The sequence below is a fragment of the Heteronotia binoei genome, chromosome 1, assembly GCF_032191835.1.
Source record: "Heteronotia binoei isolate CCM8104 ecotype False Entrance Well chromosome 1, APGP_CSIRO_Hbin_v1, whole genome shotgun sequence".
In the NCBI taxonomy this organism is placed as follows: domain Eukaryota; kingdom Metazoa; phylum Chordata; class Lepidosauria; order Squamata; family Gekkonidae; genus Heteronotia; species Heteronotia binoei.
In genome coordinates, this window is record NC_083223.1 from 269,359,994 (window position 1) to 269,383,575 (window position 23,582).

The 23,582-nt window shown below is 51.1% G+C and overlaps 1 protein-coding gene across 1 annotated transcript in view; it reads right to left on the reverse strand.

Annotated features, from left to right (window-relative positions):
* The window catches only part of NPR1 (natriuretic peptide receptor 1), a 96,366-nt gene that overhangs the window by 26,869 nt on the left and 45,915 nt on the right, over window positions 1-23,582 (reverse strand). The window contains 5 exon segments of the mRNA XM_060255633.1: window positions 5,663-5,767; window positions 15,512-15,589; window positions 16,317-16,391; window positions 17,885-18,005; window positions 21,657-21,741. Coding sequence (XP_060111616.1) covers window positions 5,663-5,767; window positions 15,512-15,589; window positions 16,317-16,391; window positions 17,885-18,005; window positions 21,657-21,741 — 464 coding nt within the window.

A 23,582-nucleotide genomic window follows, 5' to 3' on the forward strand; every position in this document is an offset into this window, starting at 1 on the left:
TTCCATTTGGCAATACTTTGAAACACAGACACACACATACGAGGAGACGATACGTTTTGAAATCTCTTCCCAGCGAGTCTAAGGCTGGGAGGAAATGCGTAAAACTGGACCTCTTTCTCAAATACTTTCCACTGATAACATAATTTTTAAAAAGTGTCTGGCCAGCACAAACCTACAGGTGAGTTTTGAAAAACTGGGAATGGAACTTGGCAAGGTATTTGCTGACTAGGGTGGGTGGATTGTAAGGGGCTTTGGCTGGTCAAAGCATGGAGCCTCTTGGCTTATGGGGGTGTGGCCGATCACACACACACACACACACACACAGAACAAAAGAACAAAGCCAGAGTCAAGTAGCGTTTTTTAAGACCAACAAAGTTTTATTCAGAACGTCAGCTTTCATGTGCTCCAAGCACACTTCATCAGACGAGGAATCAGGTATAGTGGGCAGAGCTACATATAGCTTGTAGGCGGCGGTTTAGAATGCAAAATGGTACAAATTTAAGATCCAGCGACAGGATAGTAAAATTAACAAATTGAGAAAACCATGATCTGGGTAACAGGAGCGTGAGAACCCCTATCTCAGAAGATAGAAATGCCCTCCATTTGGCCCAGGCTTGCTTACAACAATAAAGTGATTAACCGACATTCTCACATTTTGACATGTTACTGTTTTACTGGTTTCTCACACTCATGTTACCCGGATCAAAGGTTTGCTCAATTTGTTAATTTTGCTATTCTGTCATTGGATCTTACATTTGTACCATTTTGCAGAGAGCCAGTTTGGTGTAGTGGTTGAGTGTGCGGACTCTTATCTGGGAGAACCGGGTTTGATTCCCCACTCCTCCACTTGCACCTGCTGGCATGGCCTTGGGTCAGCCATAGCTCTGGCAGAGGTTGTCCTTGAAAGGGCAGCTGCTGTGAGAGCCCTCTCCAGCCCCACCCACCTCACAGGGTGTCTGTTGTGGGGGAGGAAGGTAAAGGAGATTGTGAGCCGCTCTGAAACTCTTCAGAGTGGAGGGCGGGATATAAATCCAATATCTTCATCTACCTCACAGGGTGTCTGTTGTGGGGGAGGAAGGTAAAGGAGATTGTGAGCCGCTCTGAGACTCTTCGGAGTGGAGGGCGGGATATAAATCCAATATCTTCATCTACCTCACAGGGTGTCTGTTGTGGGGGAGGAAGGGAAAGGAGATTGTGAGCCGCTCTGAGACTCTTCGGAGTTGAGGGCAGGATATAAATCCAATATCTTCTTCTTCTAAACCGCTGCCTACCAGCTATAGGTAGCTCTGCCCACTGTACCCGACTCACTGTACCCGATTCCTTGTCTGATGAAGCGCGCTTATAGCACACGAAAGCTTCCATTCTGAATAAAACTCTGTTGGTCTTAAAGGTGCTGCTTGCCTCCTGCTTTGTTCTACCGCTTCAAACCAACACAGCTGCCCATCTGCATCTATCCACACAGAACAAAGTTTGAGTCCAGCGGCACTGATAAGACCAACACATTCTCATTCAAGTTATAAGAAAGGTATAAGCTTTCGTGTGCATGCACACTTCATCAGATTTGAAAAAGCGTGCTTGCACACGAAAGCTTATACCTAGAATTAAACTTTGTTGGTCTGAAACAGGGGTGGCCAAACTTGCTTAATGTAAGAGCCGCATAGAATACACATCGGATGTTTGAGAGCCGCAAGACACGAGCATCAGATGTTTGAGAGCCACGGGACAGGGAGAAAAAAGGGATGGGAGGGAGGATTGGAGAGGTGGAAAGAAAGCAACGTTAACGTTAAATGCATTCTCCAAGCCAATGACTGGCTTGGCTTGGAGAAGAGATTTAAAGAGGCAGATGCCTTCTCTGAGACAAGCAACCGGGCAGTGGGGGCTTTGAGAGCTACACAATATGTGTGAAAGAGCCACATGTGGCTCCCAAGCAGCGACTTGGGCACCCCTGAAGAAGAAGATGATACTGGATTTATATCCCACTCTATACTCTGAATCTCAGAGTGTTGCAATCTCCTTTACCTTCCCTTCCCCCCCACAACAGACACCCTGTGAGGTGGGTGGGGCTGAGAGAGCTCTCCCGGAAGCTGCCCTTTCAAGGACAAGTCTGTGAGAGCTATGGCTGACCCAAGGCCGTTCCAGCAGCTGCAAGTGGAAGAGTGGGGAACCAAACCTGGTTCTCCCAGATAAGAGTCCGTGCACTTAACCAATACACCAAACCGGCTCTCAAAGTCTAGCTCTCACCTTGTCTTAAAGGTGTCACTGAACTCATTTTGTTCTGCTACTTCAGACCAACATAGCTACCCACCTGAATCTACACACGCGCGCGTACATTCACCCTCTTAAATATTTTTGCCTCTAGTTTTGTGTCAGATATTTAAATATACATCTGGTCCATTCGAATACCTGACGCAAAACCTGAGGCAAAAATAAGAGCGCCAAAAATACCCGATCCTCAGCAACACCGTATTCTACTTTCTACCTCTCCTGCCCTCCTCCCCAAAAAATCTGGATCCCATCCCAGTTTGCTTCATTTTCCTGTCAGATTCCCTGCCCCTCCGCTCTTTCCTTCCTTTTCCTCTCCCCTCTCCCTCCCCTCCTTCTGCCTCTCATCTCTTTTATAAGAGGAAATGCTTATCGCCAGCAGCCGGCCAGGAATCTAGGCCTGTAAAGACCATCCCTCCCCCTCCCTTCAAATCCCTCTCGCTTGTCTGTCAGGCCATAAATCATCCCTCTCGGAATTGGCTTCATGAAGCGCTTCTCCGCCACGGTGCCCTCCCAGCTCTCCCTTTTAATTAAAACTCTCTCGCCTGCCCCCACCTCGGCCCTCCCTCCGCTGCAGGTTGGATCTGGAAACCGAGACCTCCCTGTCCCCACTGTGAACAACAGCTGGGAAAGAGGTCATGGCAAGCGTCTGCCCTGCGCCTTGGAAGGGAGACGTGACACGGTCCCCCTCCCCCATGTGAGCAATGCAATTCCACGTAGCAAACCTTCCAGGATGAACAGGGCCAGATTAACCATTAGGCAGATCTAGGAGGGGGGCAGATAGGGGTGCTTGCCCCAGGCAATGAGGGGGGAGGGGGCGGCGCCAAATTGGGTATGGAGTCCATTGCATTCTATGGGCCCATAAGATAGAATGGGACCATAAGGGGGCATCATTTTTTAATTTTGCCCTCCCCTCAAAAAACATGTTAGAATCATAGAGTTGGAAGGGACCTCCAGGGTCATCTAGTCCAACCCCCTGCACAATGCAGGAAACTCACAAACACCTCCCCCTAAATTCATAGGCTCTTCATTGCTGTCAGGTGGCCATCTAGCCTCTGTTGAAAAACCTCCGAGGAAGGAGAGCCCACCACCTCCTGAGGAAGCCTGTTCCACTGAGGAACCACTCTAACTGTCAGGAAGTTCTTTCTAATGTTGAGCCAGAAACTCTTCTGATTTAATTTCAACCCATTGGTTCTGGTCCTACCTTCCAGGGCCGCAGAAAACAATTCCACCCCATCCTCTATAGGACAGCCCTTCAAGTACTTGAAGATGGTGATCCTATCATCTCTCAGCCGCCTCCTCTCCAGGCTAAACATCCCCAGCTCCTTCAACCTTTCCTCATAGGACTTGGTCTCCAGACCCCTCACCATCTTCGTCGCCCTCCTCTGGACCCGTTCCAGCTTGTCTGTATCCTTCTTAAAATGTGGTGCCCCAAACTGAACACAATACTCCAGATGAGGTCTTACCAGAGCAGAGTCAAGTGATACCATCACATCACGTGATCTGGGCACTATACTTCTGTTGATACAGCCCAAAATTGCATTTGCCTTTTTAGCCACCGCATCACACTGTTGACTCATGTTCAGCGAATGATCCACTAAGACCCCTAAATCCTTTTCACACAGACTACTGCTAAGACAATGTCCAGACTGGGCTGGCTCCCCCACCCTGGGTTTCCCCCCTGCTTGCAGCCCTCCCAGTCTGCACACGCAGTCAGCAGCTGAGCTGCTCTTTGCCCAACTTGCCTGGTGCGGCTGATGCTGGCCTCATGGCCAAGTTTGCCTCTCTCTGCCTCTCCCCTGCAGCTTTGTCAAAGGGGCTTTTGAAAAGGTGCATGTAGGCTGCAGTGGGGGCTGCAGGCGGTGGGGTGGCTGCTCCAACTCTTGAGATAATTTGCGAGGCTCCCCCCCCACCCCCACCCCCGAGATTTCAACTGTTTAGGGGCCTCCGCAGGGTTTAATCTGGCCCTGATGCTGAAGCTAGTTTTGGGAGAGTAGTTGTGATGTGGAATTCACTGCCGCAGAAATGGTGTGTGTGTGGGGGGGAGGGGTACAGGCATAAACAACTTCAAGAGGGGACTGGAGAAACATCTGGAGCAGAGGTCCATCAGTGGCGATTAGCCACAAGGGCGAGAAGGAACACTCTGTCTGGAGCAATGATGCTCTGTATTCTCGGTGCTGGGGGCAACCATGTGTGGCACAGAGTGCTGGACTGGATGGGCCTGATCGGCATGGCTTCTCTTATGTTCTTCAGGCAGATTCATATGTTCATATACCCCCCTTGTATACCTTGGAGCAGGGGTGGCCAAACTGTTTCTCAGGAGCCACACGTGGCTCTTTCACACATATTGTGCGGCTCTCAAATCCCGCACCACCTTGTCAGCCGGCTTAGAGAAGGCATTTCTCTCTTTAAATCATTTTTCCCAAGCAAAGCCAGCCGGCGGCTTGGAGAATGCATTTGAAGGGTTTTTTAATAAAATTAAAGTTGCTTTCTTTCTATATCTCCCTCCCTCCCTTGTGGCTTTCAAACATCTGATGTTTATTCTATGAGGCTCTTATTTTAAGCAAGTTTGGCCACCCCTGATCTATGGCGTTATACGCTGCTGAGGTTCCTCAGCACCAGCCCTGAAATCTCTAGGAATTTCCTAATCTGGAGCTGGCCACCCTACTTAGAAGAGGCATTTTCTCCCATCTGTGAGAGGTGGGATTGCCTCTCCTAAAATGCAAGGGGCAAGGGGGCACCCAAACCTGCATAAGAAAGAAAGAAAATTCTATTTTCCAAATGCATTCCTGATTTGACACATTAAAAAAAGGTAGTCCCCTGTGCAAGCACCAGTTGTTTCCGACTCTGGGGTGACGTTGCTTTCACAACGTTTTCATGGCAGAGTTTTTATGGGGTGGTTTGCCATTGCCTTCCCCAGTCATCTACGCTTTCCCCCCAGCAAGCTGGGGACTCATTTGACCGACCTCGGAAGGATGGAAGGCTGAGTCAACCTGGAGCCGGCTACCTGAACCCAGCTTCTTACGGGGTGGTTTGCCATTGCCTTTCCCAGTCATGTACGCTTTCCCCCCCAGCAAGCTGGGGACTCCTTTGACCGACCTCGGAAGGATGGAAGGCTGAGTCAACCTGGAGCTGGCTACCTGAACCAGCTTCCGCTGGGATCGAACTCAGGTCGTGAGCAGAGGGCTCCGACTGCAGTACTGCAGCTTTACCACTCTGCGCCACGGGGCTCTTTTGATCTGACACATGCACACCTCTAAAAGTGAAATAGGCTTGTTTCCTTACCCGTGTTTTTCCTCATATGCAAGTATATGCGATTTTTTTTGTTGCCACTTAACCAATCCATTACGACTGATGGATGCTTACTGACTCCTAGAACCCCCTTCTCCCCATTCCATACCTGAAGACTTCCACGGGTGCAGTACTCTGTCAGGATACAGATGTTTGGCGGGTCAATACAGGCCCCAATAAATCGTGTCAGGTGCTTGTTTTGAACGTCCCTCATCTGGAAAGAAAGGGGGGGGGAGAAAAGAGAGAAAGCATGTGGTGCGGCTAAAGCGCCCCATGTCGGCAGACCCTCAGCCCTCAGCCCCCAACTACGCTTAAGGTAATTTCGAGGTATTGACAACTGTTCAGTCATTATTGCATTGGAGAAAGTCCAGAAAAGGGCAACTAGAATGATTAAAGGGCTGGAGCGCTTTCCCTATGAAGAAAGGTTGAAACGCTTGGGGCTCTTTAGCTTGGAGAAACGTCGACTGCGGGGTGACATGATAGAGGTTGACAAGATAATGCATGGGATGGAGAAAGTAGAGAAAGAAGTCCTTTTCTCCCTTTCTCACAATACAAGAACTCGTGGGCATTCGATGAAATTGCTGAGCAGCCAGGTTAAAACGGATCAAAGGAAGTACTTCTTCACCCAAAGGGTGATTAACATGTGGAATTCACTGCCACAGGAGGTGGCGGCGGCCACCAGTATAGCCACCTTCAAGAGGGGTTTAGATAAAAATATGGAGCACAGGTCCATCAGTGGCTATTAGCCGCAGTGTGTGTGTATATATAAAAAATTTTGCCACTGTGTGACACAGAGTGTTGGACTGGATTGGCCGTTGGCCTGATCCAACATGGCTTCTCTTATGTTCTTATGGCCACTGTGTGACACAGAGTGTTGGATTGGATGCGCCATTGGCCTGATCCAACATGGCTTCTCTTATGTTCTTATGGCCACTGTGTGACACAGAGTGTTGGACTGGATTGGCCGTTGGCCTGATCCAACATGGCTTCTCTTATGTTCTTATTGGTAGCAACAGCAGAAATACGCTGACTTTCAATAGAGATCTTCGCAAGAGACCATCTGCCCCTCAGTAAAGCCAGAGGAGGGAGAGGCTGCAACGTCTCCAAGCCAGAGCAAACTGACGCTCCTCATCCCCTGAGAATCTTTTTTAAAATTAGATTTTAATTGATATTTGGATACGTTTTTAATCGCTGTCGGCAGTTTGGGGCGCCAGTTTTCTACTTGTTTTGGCCGGAGGAGGGGGGGATGGGGTTTGAAAAAGCACTGCAAAAAATATGAGAAATAAAAAGAGTAATATAAAATCTTGGCGGTGAATCCTGATTTATAGATTAGATTTATAACTCATCCAGTCTCTGAATACTCAGGGCTCTGAGCGATGGACGACGAGGGTAAAAACATCACATTAAAACATCCCAACAGTTCACTAAATTAAGAACAAGTTCAGAGAGGGCGTTATTCAGATAGCAGCTCTCTTTGTCGGAGGCTTCTGACGAAGAGAGTTGTGTTTCTCGAAAACTCATGTTACTATACAATTTGTTATTCTTAAAGATGCTTTTGTTGTTGTTCAGTCGCACAGTCGAGTCCGACTCTTTGCGACCCCATGGACAAAGTCACGCCAGGCCCTCCTGTCTTCCACCATCCTCCGAAGTCTGCTCAAATTCATGTTTGTTACATCATTAACGCTGTCCAGCCATCTCCTCTTTTGCTGTCCCCTTCTTCTTTTGCCTTCTGTCTTTCCCAGCATCAGGGTCTTCTCCAGTGAGTGCTCCCTTCTCATTGGGTGGCCAAAGTATTTGAGCTTCAGCTTCAGCATCCGACCTTCCAGAGAACAGTCTGGGTTGATTTCCCTTAGGACTGACTGATTAGATCTTACTGCAGTCCAAGGGACTCTCAAGAGTCTTCTCCAGTGAGTGCTCCCTTCTCATTGGGTGGCCAAAGTATTGGAGCTTCAGCTTCAGAATCTGACCTTCCAGGGATCAGTCTGGGTTGATTTCCCTTAAGGGACTGACTGATTGGATCTTCTTGCAGTCCAAGGGACTCTCAAGAGTCTTCTCCAGCACCACAGCTCAAAAGCATCTATTCTTCTGTGCTCGGCCTTCCTTATGGTCCAGCTCTCACAGCCATACATTACTACTGGGAATACCATCGCTTTGACTATACGGACTTTTGTTGGCAGGGTGATGTCTCTACTTTTTATTATACTGCCCAGGTCCGCCATAGCTGTCCTCCCAAGGAGCAAACGTCTTTTAATTTCATGGCAGCGATCCTGGATCCCAGAAATGTGAAGTCTGTCACTACTTCCATGTCTTCCCCTTCTATTTGCCAAGGTGTGATGGGGCCAGATGCCATGATCTTAGTTTTTTTGATGTTGAGTTTCAAGCCTACTTTTGTGCTCTCCTCTTTCACCCTCAACAAGAGGTTCTTTAGGTCCTCCTCACTTTCTGCCATTAGAGTGGTGTCATCTGCATATCTGAGGTTATTGATGTTTTTCCCGGCAATCTTAATTCCTGCTTCTGCTTTATCCAGGCCAGCATTCCGCATGATGTACTCTGCGTATTAAATGTGCTGCTGGACTCTTTACTATTTTGCAGCAACAGACCAACACGGCCAACTCCTCTGGATCTATAACCATGGAAAGCACGCAGGGCCGGCCTTCCCGCTAGGCATACTAAGCGGTTGTCTAGGGTGCTGAGAGGAGGCGGCGGCAACCTGGGCTCTGGCCCCCCCTCTGGTGCCCCAGGCAAGCGCTTAGCTTGCCTCCCTCCCACCTTCCCACCGCTAACTCCCTCCCGCCTTCCCGCCGCCCCCCCCCCTGTGCTCCGTCCTCCCCTGCGCTCCGCTGGCCGACACGGCTAAAAGCAGTGGCGCCCCGCTCGCTCCCTTCCCCCCGCTCATCGCCGGCTAAAAGTAAGCTTTGCCAGCCTCGCAGGGGTCATTTTGTAGAAGAAGAGATGCCAGAGCTCACTTCCATAACTCACTTGCATGTGCCGCACACCTCTGACATCAGCAAATTATATCAGCTCAGCATCTGCCTTAAAATGCTTCTCGAATTAGAATTGTCGCTAAGAAAACCTGACTCCCATCCAGTGTTCCCTCTAAGCTGCGGAGCCTTGTGAGCAAAAAAAATTCTACTTTGTGAGAGCTCCTGCGTAAATTAGTGTGTTCTGCGGTCATCCTTCCTGAGCTAAGACAAAAATGTGTGAGCCAGAAGCTAAAAATCTGTGAGCTGGCTCACGCTAACTCGGCTTAGAGGGAACACTGTTCCCAACACACTTCTGAAATTACCATATTTTTTGGTCCATAAGGCGCTCTGGACCATAGGATGCACCTTCCTCCTGGGGGGCGATCCGCTGCCTCCACCTCCAATCCCGGCGCTTCCCCCGCGCCTGCCTGCCTGGCTCCAGCTCTGCTTCCAGCAAGCGCTGGGATCGCTCCACGCTGCCCCCACCGCAAACCCAGCGCTTCGCGAGCGCTGGCTGCGGAGGGGACAGCGTGCTTCCTCCGTGCCTGTCTGCCTGGCTCCAGCTCTGACGCTTACAGCAAGTGCCAGGATCGCTCCCTCCGCCCTCCGATCCCAGCGCTTGCTTTAAGCATCAGAGCTGGAGCCAGGCAGACAGGCATGGAGGAAGCACGCTGCCCCCTCCGCAGCCGGCGCTCGTGAAGTGCTGGGTTTGCGGTGGGGGCAGCGTGGAGCGATCCCAGCGCTTGCTGGAAGCAGAGCTGGAGCCAGGCAGGTGTGGGGAAAGCACCGGGATCGGAGGCGGAGGCAGCGGATCGCTCCCCCCCTATGTCCTATCGTCCCTTTGCTCCATAAGACACACACACTCCCCCCCCCCACTTTTTAGGGGGGGGGGAGTGCGTCTTATGGTCCGAAAAATACAGTACTTTCTCCTATGTCAGGGGTGACCAACGGTAGCTCTCCAGATGTTTTTTGCCTACAATTCAGCCAGTACAAATCAGCCAGTATCATAATGCCCCTGTATAAATCGATGGTGCGGTCTCATTTGGAGTACTGTGTGCAGTTCCGGTCGCCGCACCTCAAAAAGGATATTATAGCATTGAAGAAAGTCCAGAAAAGGGCAATTAGAATGATTAAAGGGCTGGAACACTTTCCCTATGAAGAACGGTTGGAACGCTTGGGACTCTTTAGCTTGGAGAAACGTCGACTGAGGGGTGACATGATAGAGGTTTACAAGATAATGCATGGGATGGAGAAAGTAGAGAAAGAAGTACTTTTCTCCCTTTCTCACAATACAAGAACTCGTGGGCATTTGATGAAATTGCTGAGCAGACAGGTTAAAACAGATAAAAGGAAGTACTTCTTCACCCAAAGGGTGATTAACATGTGGAATTCACTGCCACAGAATAGCCACCCTCAAGAGGGGTTTAGATAAAAATATGGAGCAGAGGTCCATCAGTGGCTATTAGCCACAGTGTGTGTGTATGTATGTATGTATGTATAAAAACCCATTTTTTTGCCACTGTGTGACACAGAGTGTTGGACTGGATGGGCCATTGGCCTGATCTAACATGGCTTCTCTCATGTTCTTATGGCCACTGTGTGACACAGAGTGTTGGACTGGATGGGCCATTGGCCTGATCTAACATGGCTTCTCTTATGTTCTTATGGCCACTGTGTGACACAGAGTGTTGGACTGGATGGGCCATTGGCCTGATCTAACATGGCTTCTCTTATGTTCTTATGGCCACTGTGTGACACAGAGTGTTGGACTGGATGGGCCATTGGCCTGATCTAACATGGCTTCTCTTATGTTCTTATGGCCACTGTGTGACACAGAGTGTTGGACTGGATGGGCCATTGGCCTGATCTAACATGGCTTCTCTTATGTTCTTATGGCCACTGTGTGACACAGAATGTTGGACTGGATGGGCCATTGGCCTGATCTAACATGGCTTCTCTTATGTTCTTATGGCCACTGTGTGACACAGAGTGTTGGACTGGATGGGCCATTGGCCTGATCTAACATGGCTTCTCTTATGTTCTTATGGCCACTGTGTGACACAGAGTGTTGGACTGGATGGGCCATTGGCCTGATCTAACATGGCTTCTCTTATGTTCTTAACTCCCATCAGTCCCAGCCATTGGCCATGTTGGCTGGGGCTGATGAGAGTTGTAGGCAAGAAAACATCTGGAGAGCTACCATTGGCCACCCCTGTCCTATGCGGCCACAGTGGCATGATGAAGATTCCGATCTTTATATGTTTTAGTTATTTCCCCATTTTTTGGTGTGTGTGTGTGGGGGGGGGGCGGAATGTTAGAAAGCTTGTCTGATCTTAGCACTCAGCAAAATTCTCACAGGAGGTTTGAACGATGGAGCCCAGAAGCAAGTATTGGGGAGGGGAGAGAGAGAAAGAAAATGCACTAATAAAATGTAGAGGTTCCAGAGCTCCACTCCTGTGAGCTCCTGCCCAAAGTGTAGAGATTCCAGAGCTCCACTCCTGTGAGCTCCTGCCAAAAATGTGAGCTCCTGCCCAAAATGTGAGCTTCTGCCCAAAAAGTAGAGGTTCCAGAGGTCCACTCCTGTGAGCTCCTGCCCAAAATGTGAGCTCCTGCCCAAAATGTGAGCTTCTGCCTAAAATGTAGAGGTTCCAGATCTTCACTCCTGTGAGCTCCTGCCCAAAATGTGAGCTCCTGCCCAAAATGTGAGCTTTTGCCCCAAAAGTAGAGGTTCCAGAGGTCCACTCCTGTGAGCTCCTGCCCAAAATGTGAGCTCCTGCCCAAAATGTGAGTTCTGCCCAAAAAGTAGAGGTTCCAGAGGTCCACTCCTGTGAGCTCCTGCCCAAAATGTGAGCTTCTGCCTAAAATGTAGAGGTTCCAGATCTTCACTCCTGTGAGCTCCTGCCCAAAATGTGAGCTTCTGCCCACAATGTAGAGGTTCCAGAGCTCCACTCCTGTGAGCTCCTGCCCAAAAAGTGAGCTCCTGCCCAAAATGTGAGCTTCTGCCCAAAATGTGAGCTTCTGCCCAAAAAGTAGAGGTTCCAGGGCTCCACTCCTGTGAGCTCCTGCCAAAAATGTGAGCTCCTGCCCAAAATGTGAGCTTCTGCCCAAAAAGTAGAGGTTCCAGAGGTCCACTCCTGTGAGCTCCTGCCCAAAATGTGAGCTCCTGCCCAAAATGTGAGCTTCTGCTCAAAATGTAGAGGTTCCAGAGCTCCACTCCTGTGAGCCCCTGCCCAAAATGTGAGCTTCTGCCTAAAATGCAGAGGTTCCAGAGCTCCACTCCTGTGAGCTCCTGCCCAAAATGTGAGCTTCTGCCCAAAATGTAGAGGTTCCAGAGCTCCACTCCTGTGAGCTCCTGCCCAAAATGTGATCTCCTGCCCAAAATGTGATCTCCTGCCCAAAATGTAGAGGTTCCAGAGCTCCACTCCTGTGAGCTCCTGCCTGGCACTTAGTGTGTTAAATTCCAGCTATGTCTCTGCTTCGTAGAAGAGCAGAGTGGGAGCATAGCTGAAAAAGGGGGGAGAAGGAAGAGGGAGCCAAGGTCATGCCCATCGCTGTCCTCAACCAAAGGCCTGGCAGAACATCTCTGCCCTGGGGAGGCCTGGGGGATTGCATAAAGTCCCGGAGGGCACACATGTCATTTGGCAGAGAGTTCCACCAGGGTTGAAAAAGTCACGTCGGAGGACAGCTGGATGGCTTTTGGACTGCGGGGGATCACCAAACATATTCAGAATCAGGGCTGCCAACCTTGCAGGCGCTGCCTGGAGATCTCCCGCTATTGCAACGGGTTCCCTGACAACAGAGACCCGTTTCCTTGGAGAAAAATGCTGCTTCGGAAAAGGGAATCTACAGCCTTGTGCCTCAGATTGCCAGCTCCAGTTCAAGAAATATCTGAGAACTTTGGGGGCGGAGCCAGGAGACTTTGGGGGTGGAGCCAGGAGCAAGGATGTGACAAGCACAACTGAACTCCAAAGGGAGTGCTGGCCATCACAGTTAAAGGGACTGCACACCTTTTCAATGCCTTCCCTCTGTTGAAAATTCCCTCCGTTGAAAGGGGCACCTTCTTGTGCAGCTCATAGAATTGGACCCCCCCCCCAGGCCAATTTTTTTGAAACTTGGAGGGTATTTTGAGGAGAGGCACTGGGTGCTATGCTGCAAATTTGGTGCCTCTAGCTAAAAATACAATCCCCTCAGAGCCCCAGATATCCACAGATCAATTCTCCACTATACTTATGGGAATCGGTCTCCATAGGGAATAATGGAGTGCCCAGCAGACATTTCCCTCCCACCTCCGCTACCTGATGACCCTGAAGCAGGGGGAGGGCCTCCAAACCGGGGGATCCCCTGCCCCCACCTGGGGATTAAAAACCAAGAAGCAACTGCGAAATAAATAACAAAAAAAATTTCAAAAACCATACATCTATTTAAACAATTATTAAACAATAATAAACAGAGTGGTAAAGCAGCAGTACCGCAGTACTGTGATCTGAACTCTCTGCTCACGACCTGAGTTCGATCCCAGCGAAAGCTGGTTCAGGTAACCGGCCCAAGGTTGACTCAGCCTTCGATCCTTTCGAGGTCGGTCAAATGAGTACCCAGCTTGCTGGGGGGAAAGTGTAGATGACTGGGGAAGGCAACGGCAAACCACCCCGTAAAAAGTCTGCTGTGAAAACGTTGTGAAAGCAACGTCACCTCAGAGTCGGAAACGACTGGTGCTTGCACAGGGGACCTTTCCTTTCCTTTTTCCTACTCATACTCCAAACACTATACTATAATCCTACAGTTACAACCCTAATGAAAAATATCCCAAAGTTACAGCCCAAGTTATTCGTTCCATGTAAAGACGTCACGTTCCGACTTTCAAAACGTATGATGATTCACCAGCTCCTCCGGACTGAATCAGGCAAATCGTCATAAGTTTTTAAAGTCGGAACGTATCGTCTTTACATGGATTGGAATGAATAAACTTGGGCTGTAACTTTGGCGGGGCGCAGTGGGAGGAGGCGGGGGGCGCGACGGGAGGCGGGATGGCGGTCTGCGAGGCTGCCTAGGGCGCTATGCGCCTTAGGGTCGGCCCTGCACACAGGATTCGGTCTTTTCCCTCTTCCTGCTAAAACCCTGTGAGTCTTGGCACAGGTACAGGCTACATTTTTTTAAAAAAAAATTGGAAGTGGTCACCGGTGCCCCAAAAAAATATCTCCCTTCAAGACGGTCTTTGGAAGGAGTCCTTCCTGACTCCAGGGGATGAAGGACTGATTATCAGAATGAAAGGAATTCATGACCCTGAGCCCAGACTTATGAAGGGAGGGGGGAGTGTTGAATGAATGCGCGGGGTGGGGGGGGGCAGGAAAGAGTGATGGAAGCAGCTTGTTGCAGGAGGGTGAAAAAGTATGCATTTCGACACAGCTCTTCCACACACACCCTGCAAAAAGCTGGGGCAAATGGCTTTCTGTGACCCTCCTGGCCACCATCTTTTGCACGCGCTAATGCCTCTTCCGCAGCCGCAATCCCCTTGTTTACCTTCTCTCCCTGTCAGATGCTCACGCAGCGCTTTCCTTCCAGTTTTAACCGGCTCTTAATTAAAGGGGGAGCAGATGGCCGTCTCACTGTCGGTTCTCCCGCTAATGCGTCGTTAGGCTTTGCACTAAGGTTGCCAATCCCCAGGTGAGGGCAGGGGATCCCCCGGTTTGGAGGCAACCCCCTCCCACTTTAAGATAATCAGAAAGCAGGCGTGGGGGGAATGTCTGCTGGGTACTCCATTGTTGCCTATGCGATTCCCGTAGGGTATAATGGAGAACTGATCTGCGGGTATCTGGGGCTCCAGAGGGGCTTTTTCTTTTTTTTTAGGTAGAGGCACCAAAATTTCAGCATAGCATCCGGTGCCTCTCCTGAAAACATCCCCCAAGTTTCAAATAGATTGGACTGGCGGATCCAAGCTTATGAGCCCTCCAAAAAGGTGCCCCTATCCTCCATTATTTCCAGTGGAAGGAAGGCATTTAAAAGGAGCACTGTCCTTTTAAATGTGATTGCCAAAACTCCTTTTGGAGTTCAATCGTGCATGTCACTCCCTTGCTCCTGGCTCCACCCCCAAAGTCCCCAGAAACTTATTGAGTCGGACTTGGCAAGCCAACCTTGCGCTGAGCAAAGTGGGGGGGGGGGCTATATTCAGGGTCTCCCTCTCCCCCTGCCGTGCCTTTCTCTCTGCTAATGAACATTCGGCTTCTGGCGGGAAATGCCCCCCCTTGGTGCAGTGCCCCCTGCTGGTGACCCAGAAAACTGCTGCAGAAGATAAGCTAAGTACCAACAGGAGAACAATCCAAAACCGTTTTCCCACACAGCTTACCTCGGAGCGACGTCCCTCTTCGCCGCGCAGCGTCTGCTCGGATTTCCCACCATCTGCTCCGCAGAAGCAGGGAGAGCCGCGGCTTTTGCGTCGCTAACGTAAACTGGGTTTTAGCGATTTACATTTGCGACGCAGAAGCCCCGGCACTTCCTGCTTCTGCGGAGCAGATGGTGGGAAATCCGAGCAGACGCTGCACGGTGAAGAGGGACGTCGCTCCGAGGTAAGCTGTGTGGGAAAACGGTTCAAGCGGGCAGCCGTGTTGGTCTGAAGCAGTGGAACAAAGTAGGAGTCAAGTGTCACCTTTAAGACCAACAAACTTTTATTCAGAACGTAAGCACTATATCCGATTCGTCGTCCGATGAAGTGTGCTTGGAGCACACAAAAGCTTACGTTTTGAATAAAACTTTGTTGGTCTTAAAGGTACCACTTGACTCCTACTTTGTTTGACAGGAGAACAGTTCCCACTTTGAGAAGCCTGAAGGAAGCGTCAAGGCAGAATGGAGTCTGGTTCAGGAGGGTTTCCTAAGGCTTCTGGGCTCCTGAGCTTGCCCGGGCGATACCACCCTGGCAAGAGCCAACCATGAGCCAGCTCCCACCGCGGCCTGGTCTGCCAAGCTCGGTCCCGCTCCAATGGGGGCACGGACGGGCTGCTTACGTGTTTCAGTTCAAACTGTATCTTGCGCGTAAGCTCGATCCGCTTCCGGTTCACGTGTTTCACGGCCACGAGGTTCCCCTGCAAAGAAGAAGAAGATATTGGATTTACATCCTGCCCTATACTCTGAATTTCAGAGTCTCAGAGCGGCTCACAGTCTCCTTCACCTTCCCTTCCCCACAACAGACACCCTGTGAGGTGGGTGGGGCTGAGAGAGCTCTCCCAGAAGCTGCCCTTTCAAGGACAACTCTGCGAGAGCTATGGGTAACCCAAGGCCATTCCAGCAGCAGCAAGTGGAGGAGCGGGGAATCAAACCTGGTTCTCCCAGAGAGGAATCTGCACACTTAACCACTACACCAGTGGTAGGAAACGTTGGCTCTCCAGATGTTTTTTTTGCCTACAACTCCCATCAGCCCCAGCCATTGGCCATGCTGGCTGGGGCTGATGGGAATTGTAGGCAAAAAACATCTGGAGAGCCAACGTTCCCCTACCCCCTACACTACACCAAACTTTCAAGGACAACTCCTATGAGAGCTATGGCTGACATAAGGCCATTCCAGCAGCAGCAAGTGGAGGAGTGGGGAATCAAACCCGGTTCTCTCAGATAAGCGTCCGCACACTTAACCACTACACCAAATTGGCTTTCAGGAGTGGGGTGGGGGGGACACTCAGTTGTTTACGCTGATTTTTTAAAAAGGGGTTGAACATATTTGCGGAGAACAAGTCTATTATACAGCCATTAGTCGCAACAACCGAATGGGATCTCTGATTCGGCACAGCTCCTTGTTTTCTGTTCCAATGGACCTACCTTGTAATAAGCTGTCTTGGCATACACCTGGAACTGTCCCTCGGTGGTAAGCAGGGACCCGTAGTTTGACCCTCTCTGCAAGGAAAGCAGGGAAGCAATAAGCCAATGTCATAGCAATGGAGCACGCCAATCCACTACCCAAGTCCTCCACAGTTCAGGCCATTGTTCTCTCTACGCTGCAAGGTCTTGTGCGCAAAAATCCTACTTTGTGAGCTACTGCAGGGGTGGCCAACGGTAGCTCTCCACATGTTTTCTTGCCTACAACTCCCATCAGCCCCAGCCATTGGCCATGCTGGCTGGGGCTGATGGGAGTTGTAAGCAAAAAACATCTTCCGAGAGCTACCGCTGGACACTCCTGAGCTACTGGCATTAAAATTGTGAGCTCTGGGGCCATCCTTCCTGAGCTAAGGCAAAAATGTGTGAACTGAGGCTAAAAATGTGTGAGCTGGCTCATGCTAGCTCAGCTTAGAGGGAACACTGGTTGGGACTTGGCTGGCTTGATTTTCATATCTTCATTCGATGAAGCTTCAGGTGGGTAGCTATGCTGGTCTCCAGAAGAACAAAGACCAACTAGGTGTCCACGGTCATAGAATCATAGAGTTGGAAGGGACCTCTAGGGTGTTCTAGTCCAACCCCCTGCACAGTGCAGGAAACTCACAAATCCCTCCCCGTAAATTCACAGGATCTGCATTGCTGTCAGATGGTCATCTAGCCTCTGTTGAAAAACCTCCAAGGAAGGAGAGCCCACCACCTCCCGAGGAAGCCTGTTCCACTGAGGAATCGCTCTGATGGTCAGGAAGTTCTTCCCCCTAAATTCACAGGATCTGCATTGCTGTCAGATGGTCATCTAGCCTCTGTTTAAAAGCCTTCAAGGAAGGAGAGCCCACCACCTCCCGAGGAAGCCTGTCCCACTGAGGAATCGCTCTGATGGTCAGGAAGTTCTTCCCCCTAAATTCATAGGATCCTCATTGCTGTCAGATGGCCATCTAACCTCTGTTTAAAAACCTCCAAGGAAGGAGAGCCCACCACCTCCCAAGGAAGCCTGTTCCACTGAGGACTCGCTCTGACGGTCAGGAAGTTCTTCCCCCTAAATTCACAGGATCTTCATTGCTGTCAGATGGCCATCTAGCCTCTGTTTCAAAACCTCCAAGGAAGGAGAGCCCTCCACCTCCCGAGGAAGCCTGTTCCACTGAGGAACCGCTCTAAACTCACAAATCCCTCCCCCTAAATTCACAGGATCCTCATTGCTATCAGATGGCCATCTAGCCTCTGTTGAAAAACCTCCAAGGAAGGAGAGCCCACCACCTCCCGAGGAAGCCTGTCCCACTGAGGAATCGCTCTAACGGTCAGGATGTTCTTCCTCACGTTGACCCGGAAACTCTTCTGATTTAATTTCAACCCATTGGTTCTGGTCCGACCTTTTGGGGCCACAGAAAACAATTCCACCCCATCCTCTAGATGACAGCCCTTCAAGTATTTGAAGAGTATCATCTCTCGGTCATCTCCTCTCCAGGCTAAACAGACAGATGCCCATGGGAGGCCCGGAAAGGCAGGCAGAGGGCACTCACCAATGAAAGGGTGAGCTTGCTGCCCACGCTGCGCAAATTCTTCTCCAAATTGCTCGACTGCACATCTTCCCAGTGAATGCGCCAGAGCTCCGATGCCAGTTCCTTCTCCAGCTTCATTTTCCTGGTGGGGAGGGGGGCACAAGAATGTGTTTGAAGGGATGGGCTATGGCCACACAATCTGCCTTCCCGCCTCCATCCCCTGCCGTCCATGGCAATGTCAAAAGTTCAGAGCCTCGTTTTCCCTGATCGTCCCTCATAAACCTTGAACTCGTGCTTCCCCCAAACCCTTGTCCCTGATCAGCAATGAATTCAGGAAAAAAAGAGAAAGTCTCTGCATTTACGGGGTTGCTCACTGCCAGAGGTTGCAATGGCCAGATTGCTTAGGATTGCCAAGTCCGGTTCAAGAAATATCTGGGGACCTTGGGAGTGGAGCCAGGAGACATTGGGGGCGGAGCCAGGAGCAAGGTTGTGACAAGCACAATTGAACTCCAAAGGGAGTGCTGGCCATCACATTTAAAGGGACCGCACACCTTTTCAATGCCTTCCCTCTGGCAGTGGCTCTCCCATGTCTCAGGAAGAGGTCTTTCACATTACCCATTTCCTGATCCTTTTAGCTGGAGATGCTGGGGACTGAACCTGGGACCTTCTGCATGCCAAGCAGATGCTCTACCACCGAGCCATGATTCCTTGGGGTTCTACACCAGAGAGCCAGTTTGGTGTAGTGGTTAAGTGCGCGGACTCTTATCTGGGAGAACCAGGTTTGATTCCCCACTCCTCCACTTGCACCTGCTAGCATGGCCTTGGGTCAGCCATAGCTCTGGCAGAGGTTGTCCTTGAAAGGGCAGCTGCTGGGAGAGCTCTCTCCAGCCCCACCCACCTCACAGGGTGTCTGTTGTGGGGGAGGAAGGTAAAGGAGATTGTGAGCTGCTGAGACTCTTCGGAGTGGAGGGCGGGATATAAATCCAATATCTTCATCTACCTCACAGGGTGTCTGTTGTGGGGGAGGAAGGTAAAGGAGATTGTGAGCTGCTCTGAGACTCTTCGGAGTGGAGGGCGGGATATAAATCCAATCTTCATCTACCTCACAGGGTGTCTGTTGTGGGGGAGGAAGGTAAAGGAGATTGTGAGCTGCTCTGAGACTCTTCAGAGTGGAGGGCGGGATATAAATCCAATATCTTCATCTACCTCAAAGGGTGTCTGTTATGGGGGAGGAAGGGAAAGGAGATAATGAGCTGCTCTGAGACTCTTCGGAGTGGAGGGCGGGATATAAATCCAATATCTTCATCTACCTCACAGGGTGTCTGTTGTGGGGGAGGAAGGTAAAGGAGATTGTGAGCCGCTCTGAGACTCTTCAGAGTGGAGGGCGGGATATAAATCCAATATCTTCTTCTACCTCACAGGGTGTCTGTTGTGGGAGAGGAAGGTAAAGGAGATTGTGAGCTGCTGAGACTCTTCGGAGTGGAGGGCGGGATATAAATCCAATATCTTCATCTACCTCACAGGGTGTCTGTTGTGGGGGAGGAAGGTAAAGGAGATTGTGAGCTGCTCTGAGACTCTTCGGAGTGGAGGGCGGGATATAAATCCAATATCTTCATCTACCTCACAGGGTGTCTGTTGTGGGGGAGGAAGGTAAAGGAGATTGTGAGCCGCTCTGAGACTCTTCGGAGTGGAGGGCGGGATATAAATCCAATATCTTCATCTACCTCACAGGGTGTCTGTTATGGGGGAGGAAGGGAAAGGAGATCGTGAGCTGCTCTGAGACTCTTCGGAGTGGAGGGCGGGATATAAATCCAATATCTTCATCTACCTCACAGGGTGTCTGTTGTGGGGGAGGAAGGTAAAGGAGATTGTGAGCTGCTCTGAGACTCTTCGGAGTGGAGGGCGGGATATAAATCCAATATCTTCATCTACCTCACAGGGTGTCTGTTATGGGGGAGGAAGGGAAAGGAGATCGTGAGCCGCTCTGAGACTCTTCGGAGTGGAGGGCGGGATATAAATCCAATATCTTCATCTACCTCACAGGGTGTCTGTTGTGGGGGAGGAAGGTCAAGGAGATTGTGAGCCGCTCTGAGTCTCTGATTCAGAGAGAAGGGCGGGGTATAAATCTGCAATTTTTCTTCTTCCCCTATACCAAGCCATGATAACACCGGCTGCTTTGTTTCCCGCCCTTTCCCTAATAATCCCTAGCACAGACGTAGCCTGTTTCACTACAGTCACAAGTAGCAGAAACACTATCCACCAGAACCCTTGGATCGCTTGGTCAGAGACTGAACACAGGACCAGTTCAGGGGTGTCAAACATGCAGCCCGGGGGCCAAATCAGGTCCCCAGAGGGCTCAGATCAGCCCCTCGAGCAAGGGCTTTCATCTGCTTCCTTCTCCCTCTCTTGCTTCCTTCTGCATCACAACTTGCTTTGCAAGGCTTGCTCAATCGCACAGGAGCAACAGAGTAAAGCTCCTCCCTTGGGGAGGAAGAGCTTGCCTTGCCAGGCTCTCTCAATCGCGCAGCAGAGCTCCTGAGCCAAGCCTCTCTTCCTTCTATCGGCTGAGGCTCAGCAAGCCGGTGAGGTGAATTAGACTGAGTGTGTGTGTTTGTCTGTGTCTTTTATAAAGTTTATATCTCCCTGACCTGGGATTACATTTTACACCTGGAGAGCCAGTTTGGTGTAGTGGTGAAGTGTGCGGACTCTTATCTGGGAGAACCGGGTTTGATTCCCCACTCCTCCACTTGCACCTGCTGGAATGGCCTTGGGTCCGCCATAGCTCTGGCAGGGATTGTCCTTGAAAGGGCAGCTGCTGTGAGAGCCCTCTCCAGCCCCACCCACCTCACAGGGTGTCTGTTGTGGGGGAGGAAGATAAAGGAGATTGTAAGTGGACTCTTATCTGGGAGAACCGGGTTTGATTCCCCACTCCTCCACTTGCACCTGCTGGAATGGCCTTGGGTCAGCCATAGCTCTGGCAGAGGTTGTCCTTGAAAGGGCAGCTGCTGTGGGAGCCCTCTCCAGCCCCACCCACCTCACAGGGTGTCTGTTGTGGGGGAGGAAGATAAAGGAGATTGTAAGTGGACTCTTATCTGGGAGAACCGGGTTTGATTCCCCACTCCTCCACTTGCACCTGCTGGAATGGCCTTGGGTCAGCCATAGCTCTGGCAGAGGTTGTCCTTGAAAGGGCAGCTGCTGTGGGAGCCCTCTCCAGCCCCACCCACCTCACAGGGTGTCTGTTGTGGGGGAGGAAGGTAAAGGAGATTGTGAGCTGCTCTGAGACTCTTCGGAGTGGAGGGCGGGATATAAATCCAATATCTTCATCTACCTCACAGGGTGTCTGTTGTGGGGGAGGAAGGGAAAGGAGTTTGTGAGCCGCTCTGAGACTCTTCGGAGTGGAGGGTGGGATATAAATCCAATATCTTCATCTACCTCACAGGGTGTCTGTTGTGGGGAAGGAAGGTAAAGGAGATTGTGAGCCGCTCTGAGACTCTTCGGAGTGGAGGGCGGAATATAAATCCAATATCTTCATCTACCTCACAGGGTGTCTGTTGTGGGGGAGGAAGGGAAAGGAGTTTGTGAGCCACTCTGAGACTCTTCGGAGTGGAGGGCGGGATATAAATCCAATATCTTCATCTTCATCTTCTTATGACATGCATGGCCCGGCCGGACAAGGTCAAGATTTGGCCCTCATAGCAAATGAGTTTGACACCCCTGGCCTAGCTAGAGCTTTGGTCTGTCCTAGCTGCTCCATTTTTTAGCCTCTGTCCCCACCAACGATGCTCACACTCACCTGTACACAAAGAAGGCCGCGATGGTCACCAGAGAGAGAACCAGGGTCATGACAAGAGACAGGATCTCCAGCAAGGAGAAAGAGGCTAGGAAAGGAAAACAAGAAAGGGCTGTTAGCGTTCCGCCAGCTAGCTGTAGACCAGCTCAGAGTATTTTACGGCCCCGATGCTACCAGCCCGATCCAAGCCAAGCCCCCTGCGGTGGGGTGAGAATGTGGGCCCCGGCTGTAATGTCAGAATCCGCTCCCAAGCCATTAATGGCTGCAGGCTCATTGCCGGTGGCTTAGAGCAGGGGTCCCCAACCCCGGGGGCTGCAGACCGGTACCAGTCCACGGCCTGTTTCCAACTGGGCCGTACCTTGCCCCCCGTGCAACCTCACTGCCCCCCCGCAGCTAGGATTGCCAATCCCCAGGTGGGGGCAGGGGATTCCCTGGTTTGGAGACTCTCCCCCCGCTTCAGGGTCGTCAGAAAGCGGGGGAGGGGAGGAAAATGTCTGCTGGGAACTCTGTTATTCCCTATGGAGATTTATTCCCATAGAAAATCATGGAGAATTGATCCGCGGTTATCTGGGGCTCTGGAGGGGGGCTGTTTTTTGGGGTAGAGGCACCAAATTTTCAGTATAGCATCTAGAGCCTCTCCCCAAAATACCCCCCAAGTTTCAAAAAGATTGGACCAGGGGGTCCAATTCTATGAGCCCCCAAAGAAGGTGCCCCTACCCTTTATTATTTCCTATGGAAGGAAGGCATTGAAAAGGTCTGTTGTCCCTTTAAATGTGATGGCCAGAACTCCCTTTGGAGTTCAATTATGCTTGTCACAGCCTTGATCTTGGCTCCACCCCTAATGTCTCCTGGCTCCACCCCCAAAGTCTCCTGGCTCCAGCCCCAAAGCCCCCAGATATTTCTTGAATTGGACTTGGCAGCCCTACCTGCAGCGCCTCTCCCCCACCATTTTCACCATTTAAAGTCCGGGGGAAGGGGCCAAGAAGTGCTTCCCAGGCCGACCATCTCCTCGCCAGTCACTTGATCAGCGGGGAAAACCGCGGCAAGGGCAGTGCTGCTCTTTCAGCGGGTTCGCTTGCTGCCGCCGCGGTAGTTTTCCCTGCCGATCAGGTGATTGGCGGTGGGGGGGGGGGGGCTGGGAAGCGCTTCAGGGCCCCTTCCCCAGCCTTTAAATGGTGAAAACAGGGGGTGGTGAGGCTGCGGGGGGGGGCAGCAAGGGGGCGGAGGAGGGAGGAGGAAAATGGGGGGGAGCTGTCGCAGGGAGGGGGATGAGAGGCCAAATTGGGTGCCCCCACCCTGCCGGCCCTGGGGCCACTGGTTTAGAGGTAATTTTGACACGCCGGGCGGTTCCTGAGAATGTCAGCTTTCATTGAAGGCACAGCAGGTTTCCAGCCCCCAAGGGAACAGAGAGGGAGGAGGAGGTTGGATTTGTGCCCCAACCTGGGGTTTTTTTTGAGCAGGGATGCACAGGAACACAGTCCCGGCTGGCTGGGTGTCAAAAGGTGCGGCCTAATATGCAAATGAGTTCCTGCTGGGTTTCCCCCCCCCAAAAAAAAGCCCTGACCCCCCTCTTCACTCAAAGTCTCAGAGCAGCTTCCAATCTCCTTCCCTTCCTCTCCCCACAACAGATCTCTGGGGCAAATGGGCCTGAGAAAGCTCTGAGAGAGGAGCAGAGGTCCCTCAGTGGTTCTTAGCCACAGCGTATTGTTGGAACTCTCTGTCTGAGGCAGTGATGCTCTGGATTCTTGGTGCTTGGGGAGGGGGGCAACTGTGGGAAGGCTTCCAGTGTCCTGTCCCACTGATGGACCTCCTGATGGCACCTGAGTTTTGCCCATTGTGTGACACAGAGTGCTGGACCGGATGGGCCATGGGCCTGATCCAACATGGCTTCTCTCATGTTCTTAGAGCAGTGACTGACCTAACATCACC